This window comes from Strix aluco, chromosome 11 (genome assembly GCF_031877795.1).
Source record: "Strix aluco isolate bStrAlu1 chromosome 11, bStrAlu1.hap1, whole genome shotgun sequence".
NCBI classification, from domain to species: Eukaryota; Metazoa; Chordata; class Aves; order Strigiformes; family Strigidae; genus Strix; species Strix aluco.
The window spans coordinates 16,226,621-16,242,974 of NC_133941.1; the positions used below are offsets into that span (position 1 = coordinate 16,226,621).

A 16,354-nucleotide genomic window follows, 5' to 3' on the forward strand; every position below is an offset into this window, starting at 1 on the left:
ATAAGACAGATTCTAGACTCTGAGGAAATCCCACAGAGGTTACAATTTCACATATTTTCTATGAGGCTCTTGTTTAAGTGAAGATGTGGTCCTTAGCCACCTTCTAGATAAGTGATGATGATAGTAAATATGAAACAAGATGTCGCTTTCACACACTATTGTATTGTATTGTATCAGCTCTGCAATGATGACAGAAATGAAAATAACTTCCATCAGTTAATTTAGTACAATTCAAAAGATACACAAACAGTAAACCCTAGCATTTTTAGAGTCACTGTTGTGAATAAAATCCAAATTTCAAAGTTTTCAAAGTTCAAAGGCAGGTACTTTAGGAGGATATCGAAATCACCTGGTTCATAGCATGTTAAGAATGTATGTGCCTGTTCTATGCGTCCCATTGAATCATTTAGTTGTGCAAGACTGATCTCTTGATGAGTAACGCTTGCCAGAAAACTAGGAATAGTTTTCTATTCAAAAACATTGCTTTTGTTTTCATGTACTTTTTTCCCCTAGAGTTATCTGGCATGAAGTTAGCTATTTCCCTTTCTGCTGTGTTGTCTAACGTCTTGATTTTTTTCAGTATCTTGAGATAATTATTTGCAACACAGTTACTAGCTGGCTACTGCCACACATAAAGGAGGGCTGGTGTGTTTTAAGCATCAGGGCTGATGTGTTTTAAGCATCAAAGTTCCCTCCACTCTTGGGGCCCACATCCCGATGGGCATTAAGTTCCCGTCATTCCACTTGCCCTTGCTGGGACAGACAGGTGCTTAACACATCTCAGGATCTGGGTTACTCTGTACAGTTGTGACTTGACTAAATATGGAAAATCTAATGTGCCCAGACACGTTTTAACACAACTTTGTTAGAAAGTATGGATTTTTTTTTCGTTTTATGCCATTTTTTTCCTCCATATTTTATCTCTCTAATGAAGTTTTATGATAGACTTGAGTTTGGTTTTTCATTTTGTTTTGTGAGTTTTTTTAACATATGAACACCTCCTGTTAAGCAAGCTTTTTCTCTGATTGTGAAGCAAATTCTCTAATCGATTGTCATATACTGTAACACCATACATTAACATTTGATTAAAACAGAGTCTTCTTGTATCTTCATTTTGTCAATATTTCCCAATGTATCTCAGTAATGATAGTATTTCTAATAGTATCATTACCTGTAAGGTGACAGTTTTTGTTAATTGAAATTTAATTCACTTCTTTTTGTGACTTGCTTTCACATCAATGAAAAGGATGGGGAAATCCAATCCATGTACAACACTGTTTAAACTCATTTTTACCTCGTGACAAAGTTTGTCTCAAAATGAATCCTTTACCATTCAAAATAAGCTCCTCTCTTTATAGTCTGAAATGGGCTGTATGCATGTGAGGAAGTATGACAGGCTTTAACTTCAGTAAAAATGCACCAGGGATGTATTCTGCCAGCATTTTTTCTTTAAATGTATCAAAGCAAAAATAATTATAATAATTGCTTTAAAATATCTTGGTTGGGAGACCAGTCTGTTGCAGGAAGTATCTTAGCACATTAAAGAGCCTGCTCTGCCAAATACTGACATCTCTTCAAAGGTCCAAGTCCCCCCAGTTCCCACCACAAAATAGCAGGAACTCCATAGCTCACAAGAAAATCTCACCAGTCTACAGATTCAGTCTCAGCAGTAAAAAAGGTTTTTAATTGACTCCACAAATCTAATTTCTAAACTTTTTGTGAACATTTGCTCCGATGTTCATCTGTAATCTTCCTTGTCAGCTCCTCAGGAGACTAACGGTGGTTTGTAACAGGAAGAGATCTCTTATAAAGCATCTAATCTAAACTTGCCTTCCTTAGTTTAGCTGAATCCATTGATCTGCAACATAGCCTTGGTCAAACTCCCCAGATAAGCCTTTCCCCATCATTTATACTACTTTGTTTCAAGTATTTGAACAGAACTTCTAAGGAAGTGATATAGCGAATGGCTCCTAGAAAGAACAAGCACATAGAAGTGACAGACTGATATAACATATACTACTATGGGTTGCACTTAGAGCATGTCTCAAGTCAGGCTATGACATTGCATGACAACTGACTGTACCTGAGACGATAATACCTCCAAAGTCTCAGTATGCAAAACTTAAGGGCCCTTATTGATCACTCTGGACATGCACCAACTTTTAATATGCATATTAGATGAATGCATTACCAGTTTGCTGAATTGTGCATGCTGAAGTCTGTATGTACAAACAAGATGCATGTGTACTTCACAGGCACAGTCAGTTGTACTGCAGACACATGCACACAAGAACTGAAGTCTGGCCAAGGGGAGCCATCCTTGACTTTGTTTTTTGAGTAACACACATATAGCCAGATATGGACAGGTATAGGGAGGCAGCTAAGCATAACTGACCACAGAATAGACATATCTGTATTTACAATTAGTGACAGCAAAAGGAATCATTTCAGTAGGAATTTTTTGGAAGAGGGCAAAAAATATTAGGCAGGATTAAATGGGCTTGCAGGTGGAGACGGGGGAGTTTAGAAAATACGCGTGAACCTTTAGTGAGTTGTATGCATTTGTCTTACTCTCTAGTCTCCCAAGAATGTTAATGCATTCATACATTCAGGCATTTGACTGACATTCTATGTTTTTGCATAGCAGTTTAATTTTTCTGTACTGAAAATGTGTTGCTATTATCGGTTTAATTAAGTTATAGTAATGAGTTATATAACCAGTATACTAATAATTAACTAACTGATCATTTCTAGTGCATCTATTCTAGTGCACCTATTTATAATTCATGAAAAATATGCTATAATGATTATTTTCATTCTGCTCTGCAAATAATGGTTCTGTTTGTGTTCTGTAGGCATGGTCATGAGCACACGAAGGATCTAGCCTTCAGTAATACCAGCAAAAGTAATACTGGAGAAAAACATTATAAACTAGACCACTCGATACTTTTAAGTGCAAGTGATTTTAACATATTGAATTTGGATGCTTTGTTGATTTATACTGAAGTGAATATTCTGTCCCCTAGCAGACTGATATTATCAGCTGTCACTGGTGTTATTGTCATATACCACTTTCTGTTGAATATTAAGCATCAACAGAAACTAATCTCTACTGTATACTAAGCTATTTTACACTCCTATGTCATATGAATGTAAAATAGCTGCATTCCTCTTTTCTCTAGGTGGGTTACAATATTTTCAATTGTCAGGTAAATCACAACAAGGTCCACAGAGAAAGAAACCAAAATGAAATAAAAAATTCATAAATCTTAAGGACTTCCCAACACATTCTTATTTATATTGGGTTGTAGAAGCCATACTGTTTCCTATCAATTGAGCAGTGATCCAGATTCTCAGCCTTCTAGCTACACTGAAAAGCTACATTTGCAGAATAAATATTAGCAATGAATTTTAGTACAGCTGAAAATAAATATACAGCTTATATTCAGCAATGAAATGAAGCTGAAGTTAACAGTGAGTTACTATGTAAGATTAGTTCTAGGAATGTAATCTTTATAGATTCTTTGTCAGATTGATTTAGGCAGGCACAGCTCACTATTCTGAAGCATGCATTTCTAGTTCAATAAAAAAATGTAGGGGAATAAAGTTGGCAAGAGGCAACACTAATTCCATGCCACCACCCTAAAACAGAATTGCTTCAGAATATTCGGAAAGACTCATAGTTGAAAGGAACAGAGGCTGCAGAAAAAGCTCAAGCACATAGTTACAACAATAACAAAGCAATTCATCTATGCCATGCAAGCACTTAGGTGTAAGGCTAAAAACAACAGAGTAGAACACAAAAAGTTGTTTTAAATGTGCAGTATCAGTTCCCCTTTGGATAGACAAATTGGCTAGATTTTGGCCTTCATCCCCGCTGTTATCTGGCAGCCACCACACCAATAGCAAGTGGCTCCCTCCAGCGACAAAGCTAATGCTGCTTCTCGGGTCATGCTGAACAGCAGTGCAGCCAGCATGCTTTTCCTCCCCTAGAGACTGAGAGTATCACCTTCAGAAAGGGATCAGCCTCCACCACCACCGGGCCTGGGATCTTGAGTCTGCTTCCAAACCTGAGTCTGATAAGTCTTGAAAGCTGCCGTAACACTATAAAAGTACAATAAACTACAAGAAATACCAGATAATTACAATGGATCTAGGTATTGGATGGCTAGATAAAAATATCCTGGGTGTGGGTGACAGTGCAACAGATCCTGCACCTTTAAAACTTGAAAAAGCAAGTAAAAAACAGTCACCTAAACCTACGCTACAGCATATTAATAAAAATGTATATATCGAGAAAGGCTAAATATATATATTAGAATATATATATTTAAAAAGAGAGATATAACGAATATCTGACATTTTACAGCACGTAGGAACAACTAATATACGTGCCTTGCAGTTCTCGCGGATGTATTGGTGTCATTAGAATTTAGATATCTCTTTACATGGGCCATATTCAAATCTCAGTCATACTGGCATAAATCTGAACCATTTCCATTATCTGTTGACTATGGAACTGCTCTGGTTTAAACTAGTGTAACGGAGATAATTTAGCCTCTTGCTTTATTAATTTAGCATAAAAAATATTTTTAAGCTGGCAATTACATTTTTTTAGGATTCTCCCAGAAGTATTCAACATATACAAGGATATAAGCTATAATGTAGTGTACATTGTCAAGCTTAATTAGTATAAAACATGTTATTTTGCTTAATGCATTGAAATCAGAAACTAAGTTTAATTTACTTTGCTGAATGACTTGAAATCAAGATTAGATTTAGGTCTAATAAGGTATTTTTTTCAAGCAAGAAAATAAGCATAACATTTTCCTCTCTTTTTCGTCTAAGGAAGTTGTACTTATCAATCCTATATGTATTATCTGGTGTAACAGGATATAGTTTTCTCAATATTTATATTGTTATTGTTTGTTGTCCCTTTAATGAAATCATAATTGCAAAATTTAGTAATTTTATTCCTTTGGTTGCTAACAATCAAGAAAGACCAAAATGCACAGAGAATAGCATATTACAAAGTTTATCAGACTGACCGCCAGCTGGAGGGACAACTTGGTCAAGTAATTTCATGCTTGTTTTCTTCCATATTTTCTTTATAACTGCTCTAAGTTCTTCATTTGCTTGCTCTAGATTACCTGTGGCAATGAAATAGAAAAATGGAAGATGGCAATTATGTCTCAACCAGCTGCAATGAATGATCCTTTGGATATTAATTAGCTGTATACAAATAAAGGCAGTGATAAGGGTGCTTTGCACCAAGCCTAAACTACAAGAAGTAGCAAATAACAATACTAAAACAACTAAAGAGAAGAAAGGGTGTAAGACACTGTGAGCTCCTGGGGCTTTCAAATCAGTCTCTGGAGTACTGCAGAGGTCAACCATAATTTACAGATCTTGGCTCTACTCTTGTCACTGCTTAATAACTTCCACCTAAATTGTGCAGAAAGTGATGACTTGCTCTTTGCAAGTCGCTTCTTTCTTGGTCCAAAGCTGAGCCTTTATTTGTTTAATCATGGTAATTACTCAGTTGTACAGGCTTGAAAGTTCAGGGAACTGACTACTGAGCAGTTTTTCATCTCTTGCAGTGCTCACCTAAGCCACAGCAATGCCTGAGGGAGCTTAATCTAATCAGCTTGTTATTGGCAGTGGAACTCAAATTCTGCTGAGAATGGCAGAAGACATGGAACAGAAAGTAGAAAAAGATGGTAAAATAATGAAAAAATATATGAAAATAGAAAGTAAAATTCTTTGAAACATACTACTATTTTAAAAAACTTTTCCCTCTCTGATCCAAATGACAGAAATCCATTCAAGCCAGTCAGAACTGGCCTCAACCAAACTGGGGATGTTGAAAGCAAAATCTGCAGTTGCACCAATGTGGGATTCAAGGCACCACATTAAAGAGTATTGAGGAAGGAACATCTTGGTTGGATAGAAAGGGGAACTCATTCACTCCTTGCACTAGAACTCCTGTTATGCCACTGCTACATGGTTTTATCTGACCAGATAAAAGTATATAATAATTTCTGAGATTTCTTGGGCTCTGGCCTCACTACCACTTTCCTTTCATTTTCTAGCAAATCATTCCTAGCAACAGTGAATACAACCCATGATCCAAAAAACCAACCAAATCCAGTGAGACTAAGGCAGCCTTACTCATGTCCAACAAAATGAATAAATTAAATTGTAACTTTTCCTCATTGTACCTTCTGAGAAGTGCAGCAAAGGCTTTACGGCTAAGAACCTTACCTTCTGTTTTTATTTTTAGAGCAGTCCTAACCAAAGCAAACAAAGTAGCATTGAACATGACGGTTCCATCACTGTTTAGTGGCATATTCATGGCTACTAACCTCTGTAAATGAGAAAAGGAAAACAAATTTTGATGTGACTTTGCTTGAAAGAAACCTCCTGTAACGCTCATTTCTGCAAAGCTGATGTATTCAAAGAATAATATCCACTGAGAGGCATAAAAACTACATGTCTTCAAAAAAAGTTGAGTCTTCCATCCCAGCTGCATATAACCACACAATATCACTTCTTTCTGTTATTAATCACATGCAGGCTTATATAAAACCTAAAACTGTCCAGTAGTTTTCATGAGCTATTTATTGAGTTAATTTGCAGACACTGAAGCCCAGTCCTCAGCTACGACTGTAAGTCACACTATGCAGGTATTAAGGACAAACGCAGTTATCTAAGAGCATGTGCTCCAGTCGCAGTCACGTTCCAGGTTTCCCATGGCTACCTCCCGCCTCCTGCTCCATGAAGAACCACAGCACCAGGTCTGTCTTGTATAAGCTGATTCATTTCTCAGGTAACTGTTCAGTGACGACATGCAACTCTTATGCTGTTAACACTGAATTAGTGTGAAAGCAGCTCTCCTCTTTGAATTAGTCTAGCTTTGCATTAGAGTATTCATCTTTCAGAGAGCGTATTGCTGTGATTCTGTCTGTCAGAACACTATCTATCAAAATCTTTTCCTGATGTCTGACTTGGATTTTCTTCTATTCTAGTTTAAAAGCATTACTCAATTAGATAATTTATCTTAACATATAGATATAGGTTTGTTTTAAGTAAGCCTTGTGGCATTCCATTTGAACCCAGTGTTTTATATGTCAACTTATTTATCAAAGAGATATAAAAGAAATCCAAATGACAGTGCTGTTGTAGCAATCCTTTAATTAAAAGGCTTGATCTTATTCTTACTGAAGTTGCTAAACCCACAATATCCATAGTTCTGAAGTCCACAAATAACATAATAATTATTCATCTCCTTTGTGTTGCTTTTCAACTTTTATATTGAAATTCAATTAATCCTCATCTAAATTACATATTGTGCCTGACAAATTCTACATCATTTTAAATTCCCTTTAATTTTCAGTCTTCTCACTCGCTGCTACATATTGTATTGCACACCGTTATTCACTTCAGCTTTGTTTTTCATCTTGCAGTCCCCACCCTTCAATCTCATTTCTATGTTTCATGTGCAGCAAACTTCTCGTGAATGCGATTGTAAAAGTACTGTATCAAAACAATTGTCAATTAAAGTAAACAACCACTCTCTTCTCCCTGGGACTGAGAGAAATCAGAAGTGTCAGTGGTTTGAAGTAGTCTTGCTTGTGACACTGGATCACCAGAAATGCTGGGATGAGGTAGTTCATATACGTGACAATAATAGACTAGAGATAGATTTACAGACTGACCCCTTTCATTTTGATGTTCTGTGAAGAATTTTACATGAGCACACTGGAAGAAATTACACTAATTTTGCTGGTTTAAGTTAAGTCTGCAAAAAAAGGAGAAAACTTGAGAGTGAAGGAGACCTTGTGAACAGAGAGGAATACTGTGCATATGTGACACATACAGGGCAGAACTGAATGAATGAATGAATGAATGAACTGTGAGAGAAACCTGGGAAGTAAATAGGGTAACACCTACCTTACAGGCCACTCGGTGAGGGCATAATTTGCCAAAACCAAGTGGTGGCTGAATACGTCTCAGTAATGTAACCACATCAAGATGCTTTATCCTTCCCCTAGAACCAACACACATCAGTTACAAAACATACATCCATTCCCCAAAAATATACTACGCTCTGCTTTATTGTTTTTACTGGATAAATCTTATCAGAGAAATCATCTAACTTACTTTGCTTCAGGGTCATATTCTGACCATATCCTTTTGAACTCATCCAAATGATGGGGACCCAGAATAGACCAGTCACGTGTCAAATAATCAAAATTATCCATAATGACAGCCACAAATAAGTTTATAATCTAAAAAAGTAATTAAGAACAATCTGCCTTAATTATTTTGAAATTTTTAAAAATTATTCAATAGATAATTTTATAAGGTAGCAGGTTAAGAATTCAAACAAAATCTCATAAATTATGTTTGGCAAATAACATAAAATATCACAGAAAATACTTGCTAACCATTTAACTGACTAAGTGGAACTCTATAATGACATGACAAGAGTGTGATTGTATCTTAGAGTGTTCAGTCTTTGACACAGGCTATAACGTGGTTTTGTTTCTCTTCCTTGATTTGCCAGATCCCGCTACATCAAATTAAAGAATGTATCCAATAAATGTATTTGACACAGTGTAGACCTCAGGAAACAGCTTTTGTACTAACAGGATTCTATGTCATGACAATAAGAGTTCTGCATATGTTTTGTTAACACAGAAGATGATACAGAACAGCAGAACGTGTATGTTTACATTAGTTCACAGAATTCTGTTCGACCGCTCTCCTTTTGCAAGGAGAACAGCACTGTGAATAGAACAAATCAACCAGTTTAGACTAGACACCTGCAATGAGGAAAGACATTTTTCAAAGATTATTTTAAAACAAATAATCCATTATGCCATGGATAAAGAAGAAAGGTTATTGCCACAGTTTGAGAACACGAATCCAAATTCTGCTAAATTTAAGTAATTCAAATAGCATTACTAGTAAATCAAAGGAATTACAGCTTTATTATTAATGAATATTTAATGATAATATTGTGAAATGCATGAAATAATGTCTGATTAAAAGACTGTTAACTCAGCTTTCAAACATGCAACCAATCACTCCTACATACATGTAGTCAGAAGACTCTCTTGCACATGAGAATTTAGAATCACAGAATGGTTTGGGTTGAAAGGGACCTTAAAGCTCATCTAGTCCCACCCCCCTGCCCTGGGCAGGGACACCTTCCACTAGACCAGGTTGCCCAAAGTCCCATCCAACCTGGCCTTGAACCCTTCCAGGGAGGGGGCAGCCACAGCTTCTCTGGGCAACTTCTTCTAATGTTTCACCACTGCCATTGTCAAAATCAGTAGAAGATACAGGATTTAGAACTGTGTATAGAAAAACCTTGCAAAAATATTTTAGATACAGGATTTTCAACCGTTCTCTGAACCCACTACTCTCTTAGTTCAGAAGAAAGTCAAAATGCCAAAGCTTGTTTCTGTTAATAAGCACAAGCTAGACTCACCAAAAATGCACAAAGCATGTAAAAACTGATGAAATAAATGATGGCAAAATTGCTTCCACATGTGTATTCTTCCCCTGGATTATAATCAGATTCTGGATCACAGCGTTTTCCAGGCAAACATGCCAGCATGATTTCCTGCCAGGCTTCTCCAGTTGCACACCTTTATATGGTCACAAAGATAAATTAGGCATTATTTGATCAAAATGGATTAAAGATGTATTAGTTTATTAAGATCCGACAGAATGCTTGAAGCGGTACAAGCAGAAATGTGAAGACAGATTGTGAACTTTTCAGAGCACAAGCTAATTAAGAAAATACAGATCATGTTTCAGGAAAAACAAGCATAGATCTGATGTTGCGGACACATTTTATAAGGTAGACTAATACACCATAAAGGCTTGCATGTAAAAATTTGAACCCCAAACTGTAATTTACAAGTTAAAGACTTATTGCAGTGGAGCTGCTGTGTATGAAAGCAGTGTTGTGTATGAAAACCTGTCATAGAAGTTGAAAGTATATATTTATAAAAGATTAATTGCCTTTTCCTCAGCGTGGTTGAGGAAATGCTTGTCTCTAACATCTGCTGTTGCTTTTTTTTGTATAGTTGAGTAATGCCTGTGCACAGACCCATGATTTTGAATATTTAGAAGGCAACTACATGTTTATGAAATTTTGGGCTGTGTCCATTACCTAGTTTCAAAGGCAAAAGTCTTTACATGCCTAAAGTGACTCAGATCTCATTGGGGGATGCCCTTGGTCTCAGATAAGTAATGACCTACCAGTTTTGCCAATCAGAGTAGTAACAATGCATAGGAGCCAAGTGGAGTTCCAGAATCACAGGCAAGAGAGCTCTCAAGGTTGTCACCTTTAGGGGCATCCCTATTCCATGTCATTCCCTCTCCTTGCTCCAGGACACTTTCAGGCATTCCCAGAAAATGTTTACCCCTTAAGATCTCTAATGATGGAGATTCCACAATCCCCCTACATGAAGATTTAGCTACCTTTGCCATCAGAAAGTTTTGCCTACTGCTTATCCAACATTTCCCTTCCCTAAGTTATACCTTCTACTTCTTGTCATCTCTTCAGCAAATGTAAAGAACAGTTTATTTATCTTTGCACAACCTTTTTTTTTTTTTTCAAAGTGCCATACTAGCTGTGCTTCGAAAGATTACAGTAAGGGCACAGTCTTTTTCACCTTCCCCAACACCTACACAGTGATATCAGAGCTGGCTATGTTTGGGCTCTACCTGAAGACAAATGAGATGTTTTGCAATAGCTGTAATGAGTTTAGGTCTGTATCAACTGATTAGAACTCTGCTGTGCTAATGGACATTCAGCATACAGCTATAGAGAGAATGTGCTTGTTATGTTAAATTGTTTCTCACTTGCAAACACATTTTGAACAAATCCATGGTACAAGAGCTATAGACATTTTTCACAGATCAATGAAATGGGATACATTAAGGAAGAGTTAAGGTTTACTCACCTGAAGAGAAGAAGCACAGCTTGGGGAAAAGTCTGAAAATTGTTGTTTCTATTTATCTGATTGTTGTCCCTCATGGCCACTTTTCCAAATACCTACAATAAAACAGGATTTTGACTTTCATCCTAGTGATCTGTACTGTCAGAAGCTGTAGCCCTTGCAATCTAAACTTGCTTCAGTGTGTATGAAAAACACTTCCACAAATACACATTCTTTACCCTCTTTAGATTTTTCCTGATAATCATTTAATTTGTTACCAATAAACCATTATAATACTAATACTTATTCCTGTATTTCAGGTGAGAAAACATTATTTGTTTTGAACTAGCACCTAGAGTCCTTTATTGATATTAAAGCCCTACTGTGCTAAATATTGAACATACTTGCAGTAAGAAATAATCCATGTCTTGAAAACCTCAAATCTAAACAGAGAAAAAGTGATGCAAAGACAGAAACCAAAGCACAGAGAATCTGAGCATTCTGTCTCAGCCAGAGATGGAAATGAGTTCTGTTCATCAAAATTAAATTGCAATTCCTTGGCCACAAGACCATTCTTTTTCCCCAACACCATTTATATCTTCTGAAGGCTATTACTTAATTTAGAGAGATTAACGCCACTGTGCTCTGTATACATGTGTCTAGACTGCAAGGACGTTAAGTCGCTTTTGGATAAATGATGAAGAGAAAGAATCCGGAAGCAAACCCACTCTCTATAGCATATGTCTTCTACTCATCCCATTTAATTAGGACCTCCCTTTGTGTTGATCTGAAGAACATTACAACTCTGAGAACAAAAGAAGACATCTGTAAAGTTTTACGGAATGCAGAGCTATCTTAAGGCCTTATGACAAGAAGAAAAAAAAAAAAAAAGAAAAATGAAAAAAAAGAGAATTGTAGCCCAAATTCAGGATACCTAACAGGAACTTCTGCCAAAGTGTTGATGGTCACCCAGCCATGTTCCTCAGGCACCTCCTTAGGCAAACACCAGATCTCACGTGTGGCACAGAGACTACCATGGAACTCAAACCGCACTCCCAGTCACAGGTGTGTGCTCAGTGCCCTTATCTGCGGCTTTCCTGCAGTCTGTGGAGCCCCCTCTCAAACAGCTAGAAATGGCTCAGTAGTATGAATTTCAGCAAGAGTCTCCTGACAGGTTTCTCCTATCTAGCTGTCTCCAGTTATTAAGACTGGAGAACCTATTCTGCCCTCACAGTGCTGCTGCTGGTGTGAGGAGTGGCACCTTCATCCCAACAACACATTTTTACATTTTAAGTTACCAAAATCCTTTCTGTTCTCATACATCTTGTACATACATCCTACTTTTGATTAACCACAGGCTCAGCTGTGCCTAAATCCTTAGCTAGATTCTTTTCCTAGTTCTATTCTTTTCATATGGGAAAGACTTTAAAAAAAAAAAAAAAAAGCTGGAGTTTTAATGCCTGATTCCCAAAATAAGTCTGTAGTAAAAAAAAGCCATGCATTCTTTCACACATTCATGAACAGGAATAAACTTCACAGTACATGGAAGACGAGTGGCTCCTTTCAGCAAAGATACTATAAGCTCGCACCAAGCTCTTGCATCTTTTTGGATTTTCTGACTACCAAAATTATAGCCAAAAAAAGATTTTTATGTTACTCAAAGCTCTGCCTTATATATAGCACCACTATCAAAAGAATGTTTCAGTAAACATCTTAGCAAACAAGTCTCAAAGTAGCCAACACTGTACTTTTGTTTAATGCTAAAAAAATTCTATAATTACCTGCATTCCAATGACAGCATAGATGAAGAACAGCATAGCTATCAGAAGGGCAACATAAGGCAGAGCCTAGAAAGGGGACAGGTGCAGTGTCTTTTAGTAATTTCACATCATAATTTCAATTCCATTTACAAAAATAATTTCTCTATACAACACAGGCTTTTCCAAGGTTTTTCTTTGTATGCAAATGCTGAAAATGTTATTACCTGTCACTCTTAATATTTTGCTGCATAAAATGAACCCAAGCTTCATTATATTTTAAATTATTTCTGCCAGCAATCCAGGGGGAAGAATCATCTTTAGCAGTTTTTAATTTTATTTTCATTACTGATTCTGACAACACAAAGATACTTCCTTCTATAGTTATAGAGTTCCATTAACTTCACATTCATGAGAGTTTTCAGGAGCGAGGACTCAAATATCTATTTGTTACACTTATGAAATTAGATTATATAAAAAAATAGATTAAATTCCTCTTCTGTAGTCATCTAATAAATGTGTGTAAGTATGAGATCTGTGTGTGTCAAATCTATCCCTTTTAGATATACCAAGTAATTTTTATGAAGTACAGTAGAAATCTCATGGTAACAGTTAATACTAAATGACAAAGAATGACCCTTGGACTCACTAAAGTAACTGGTGGAGTTTATTTTGGCATTAGTATACAATTATATTTAAATATGTCATTATTGATAACATGAATTTCAAAATTAATGTTTTTTGCACTCTAGAGGGTATTGCTTCATAAAGTTTGGTGTATAAATGGCTGCAATTATAAAGCAAATTTAAATAAATTTTGCTAACCTGAAATGACTTAATAAATGTCCACAGTAAAGTTCTGATTCCTTCTCCTCTGCTAAGCAGCTTCACCAACCTCATCACCCGGAAGAGACGGAAAAAAGTGATGGAGATTCTAGCGCTGTCTTCAGAGTTCTGAAGAGCATCATGGAGAAGTCAAACCAAATACAAACTCAAACATGCAACACTTCCAGAAAAACAACATCAAATGCAAAGGTGGAATAGGTAAGATTTGAAAATGTATCTTGAGGACCTTTTCACCTTGATAAGCATGATATGAAAGGAAAAATCACATGCTAAAAACACAGGATCTGTAGAAATGCTTCACACGTCACATGCATTTCCAAGTTTTCCGGTTTGTTAATAAGGATCATACTGGGTTTGTTTGTAGTAGACTTCAATACTACATTGACAATGGATGCAAACCACTGCGTAACACCTTTGTAGTAAGACAGTTATGAAAAATACAGAAAAAACTGGTGGAAAATAGACATGGTAAAAATAATAAACTCAAGTAGAGGTAAAACCACTGGGGTCAGTTTACTAATCTTACCCCAGACTCATCAGTTGTGACTGTTTCAGTTGGCTTTGGCTTTAAGAAATTAAGAACATTAAATATTAAAATCAAATAAAAGATCAACAAAATCAGCTTAACCATAAACAGAAGGAAGGACATTTTTAACTTCTAAATGTAAATGAACAAAACATTATATCCTTATTAAAATTAACAAAACATTAATATCCTTATTAAAACCTTCCCTTTAGCATTTCATGTTTGCTGACTCATACTAAAACTTTGGCTGACTCATACTAAAATCTGCTAGTATAAAACATGTTTAAAAGACTCAATAGGAAGTAAATACAAAATAAAATATCTGCTCCTATGTAAGCCAAACAAAATTAGCCATCGACTTCCACAGGTTACATGAAATTGTAGCAGTAAGCCTAAGTAAAACTCAAGAACAAAGCTTTGGGATCAAACTAGCCGTTCAATGTCCCTTTTCTGCTGTGCTCTTTTTGAAGATTAATTACCCCATCACTGAAATCTAACCATATTCAAGTAATTGTGTTTTATATCACATCAGGAGCTCCCTTAAAGCAAATTCCCTTGAGTTAATTCAGTGATGAGCATAGGGTTTTGCAGTGTTTAACAAGGAAAGATTTTCACTCTGCCAAAGTGATAGACAAACATTTTTAGCACAATGACATGAAGGCTAACCCTCCCATAGAGGTGCAAATGAGAAGCCAATACTTGTACTCTCTCACCATCTACAAAGTACTCATACACCTGAGCTGAGGTAACAGGATTAGGCATGGAGAAAGGGCTTCAGGATTTGATTGACCCTTTTGGAACAGATCTGTACAACCCTCAGGGAGGAGAGAGTCACACTCCAACTTCTTGTTCACAGAGCCAAACTCTGTCCTGTGAAGAAGAAACTCACTTCTCTCTTTATAATGTTTCTATCTCTCCGGCTTTAGAGAAACTGTTTTGATATCCTAAATGGTCAGACACTTAGCAAAGCAGCTAGCAAAGCTTAAAGGACCAACTGTCTATGCTTGCTTGTGCACTGACAGATTCAAAGCAGCTTCTTCCCAAATTGAATGGAAGTGTCTTTAAAAACATGGGATTCTTGATGTTAAATCCAAGTGATGGGTCTTACTCTCTTGCCTAAGATATCCTTCTTTTAAGGGGGCACCTTTCAATAAATATTGTCACATATAGCAACAATAACCATGATGCCTCCTCAGTGCTGCTTCCAACACATTGCAGATGCAGCAGACATACTCTCAATGCCATGCTGCATTGAGTAAAATCTCAAGTATTGCTGTTACCTAAGATAAAACTTGAGAGAGAAGCTGAATCTGCTGAAAATACTGGCAGTATATTATACAAACATACTGTGGTAAAAAAACAAGAATAAATAGTACTTTGTTAAAGTCAGATCATTAGTGGTATTTATTAAAATACTAATTGTTTTATCTATTACTTTTTTCAAAACTTATATAATATAAAGATATCACAAGGGGAAACTGAAGTAAAAGTAACCGTCTGTTCAACTATGTGCAATCTACATATGTATACAGTACTGCCCTGCCAGGATATCAGTATTTTCTGAAATAGAGTTTTAAAACTGTTTAAGAGATTATTACTAAAATAATGCATTAATATTAACTGAAACCCAGATCTCCTCATTAGACTTCAGTAAGCATTATTTGTATAATCAGCTGTAACATCCAAGCTTTATAAGCACTTATATAAAATACACAAAAGATATGCTGCAAATAAAAAACCATTCTGTATTACAAATTCTCTGCATATTTCAACAATTTGAAGTAAAACCATCAAAATATAGATTACGGAGAAATTCATAATCACAAACATTATAAATGTCAAAATATCACAAAAACCGGAAACAATCTTGCAAAGCTGTCTACCTACATCAATCACAAACCTGTACTAGTGTACACAAACCAACATTGTTATTGACTTTTTGGTACAGAAAAAACCCCTCTTTATCTGAAACTTTTAAAGTAAAAGGGTTTCATTATTCCTTCTTCAGATGAAGCCTGAAATTTCATATTAATCTCTGGTGATTGACTCATGCTGAGCTTGATACTGTCTTAATCAATGAGCAAATGACTTAATCAGCATTCAATATTTTGTATTATCAAAAATTAAATTAAGTATTTGACAGATAAAAACCAGATTATAGTATCATCACAAATTGACACTAAAAAAAATGAAGTGAAATGCTGGGTTTTACATTTGGAAGTTTTTCCTGCTGGTTTTTATCAGAGAAGGATTGGGCCCCAAAT

At 36.0% G+C, this 16,354-nt stretch overlaps 1 protein-coding gene across 6 annotated transcripts in view; it reads right to left on the reverse strand.

Moving 5' to 3' along the window:
• The window catches only part of CACNA1D (calcium voltage-gated channel subunit alpha1 D), a 196,666-nt gene that overhangs the window by 28,184 nt on the left and 152,128 nt on the right, over positions 1-16,354 (reverse strand). For 3 of the 6 annotated variants that reach the window (XM_074836259.1, XM_074836260.1, XM_074836256.1), the window contains 9 exons: positions 14,091-14,129; positions 13,544-13,672; positions 12,743-12,808; positions 10,986-11,077; positions 9,500-9,659; positions 8,164-8,291; positions 7,954-8,050; positions 6,265-6,367; positions 5,049-5,150 (listed from right to left, as the gene is read on the reverse strand). In XM_074836259.1, coding sequence (XP_074692360.1) covers positions 5,049-5,150; positions 6,265-6,367; positions 7,954-8,050; positions 8,164-8,291; positions 9,500-9,659; positions 10,986-11,077; positions 12,743-12,808; positions 13,544-13,672; positions 14,091-14,129 — 916 coding nt within the window. The remainder of the gene's footprint in view (positions 1-5,048; positions 5,151-6,264; positions 6,368-7,953; positions 8,051-8,163; positions 8,292-9,499; positions 9,660-10,985; positions 11,078-12,742; positions 12,809-13,543; positions 13,673-14,090; positions 14,130-16,354) is intronic. The other 3 variants (XM_074836261.1, XM_074836258.1, XM_074836257.1) reach the window with 1 other exon arrangement.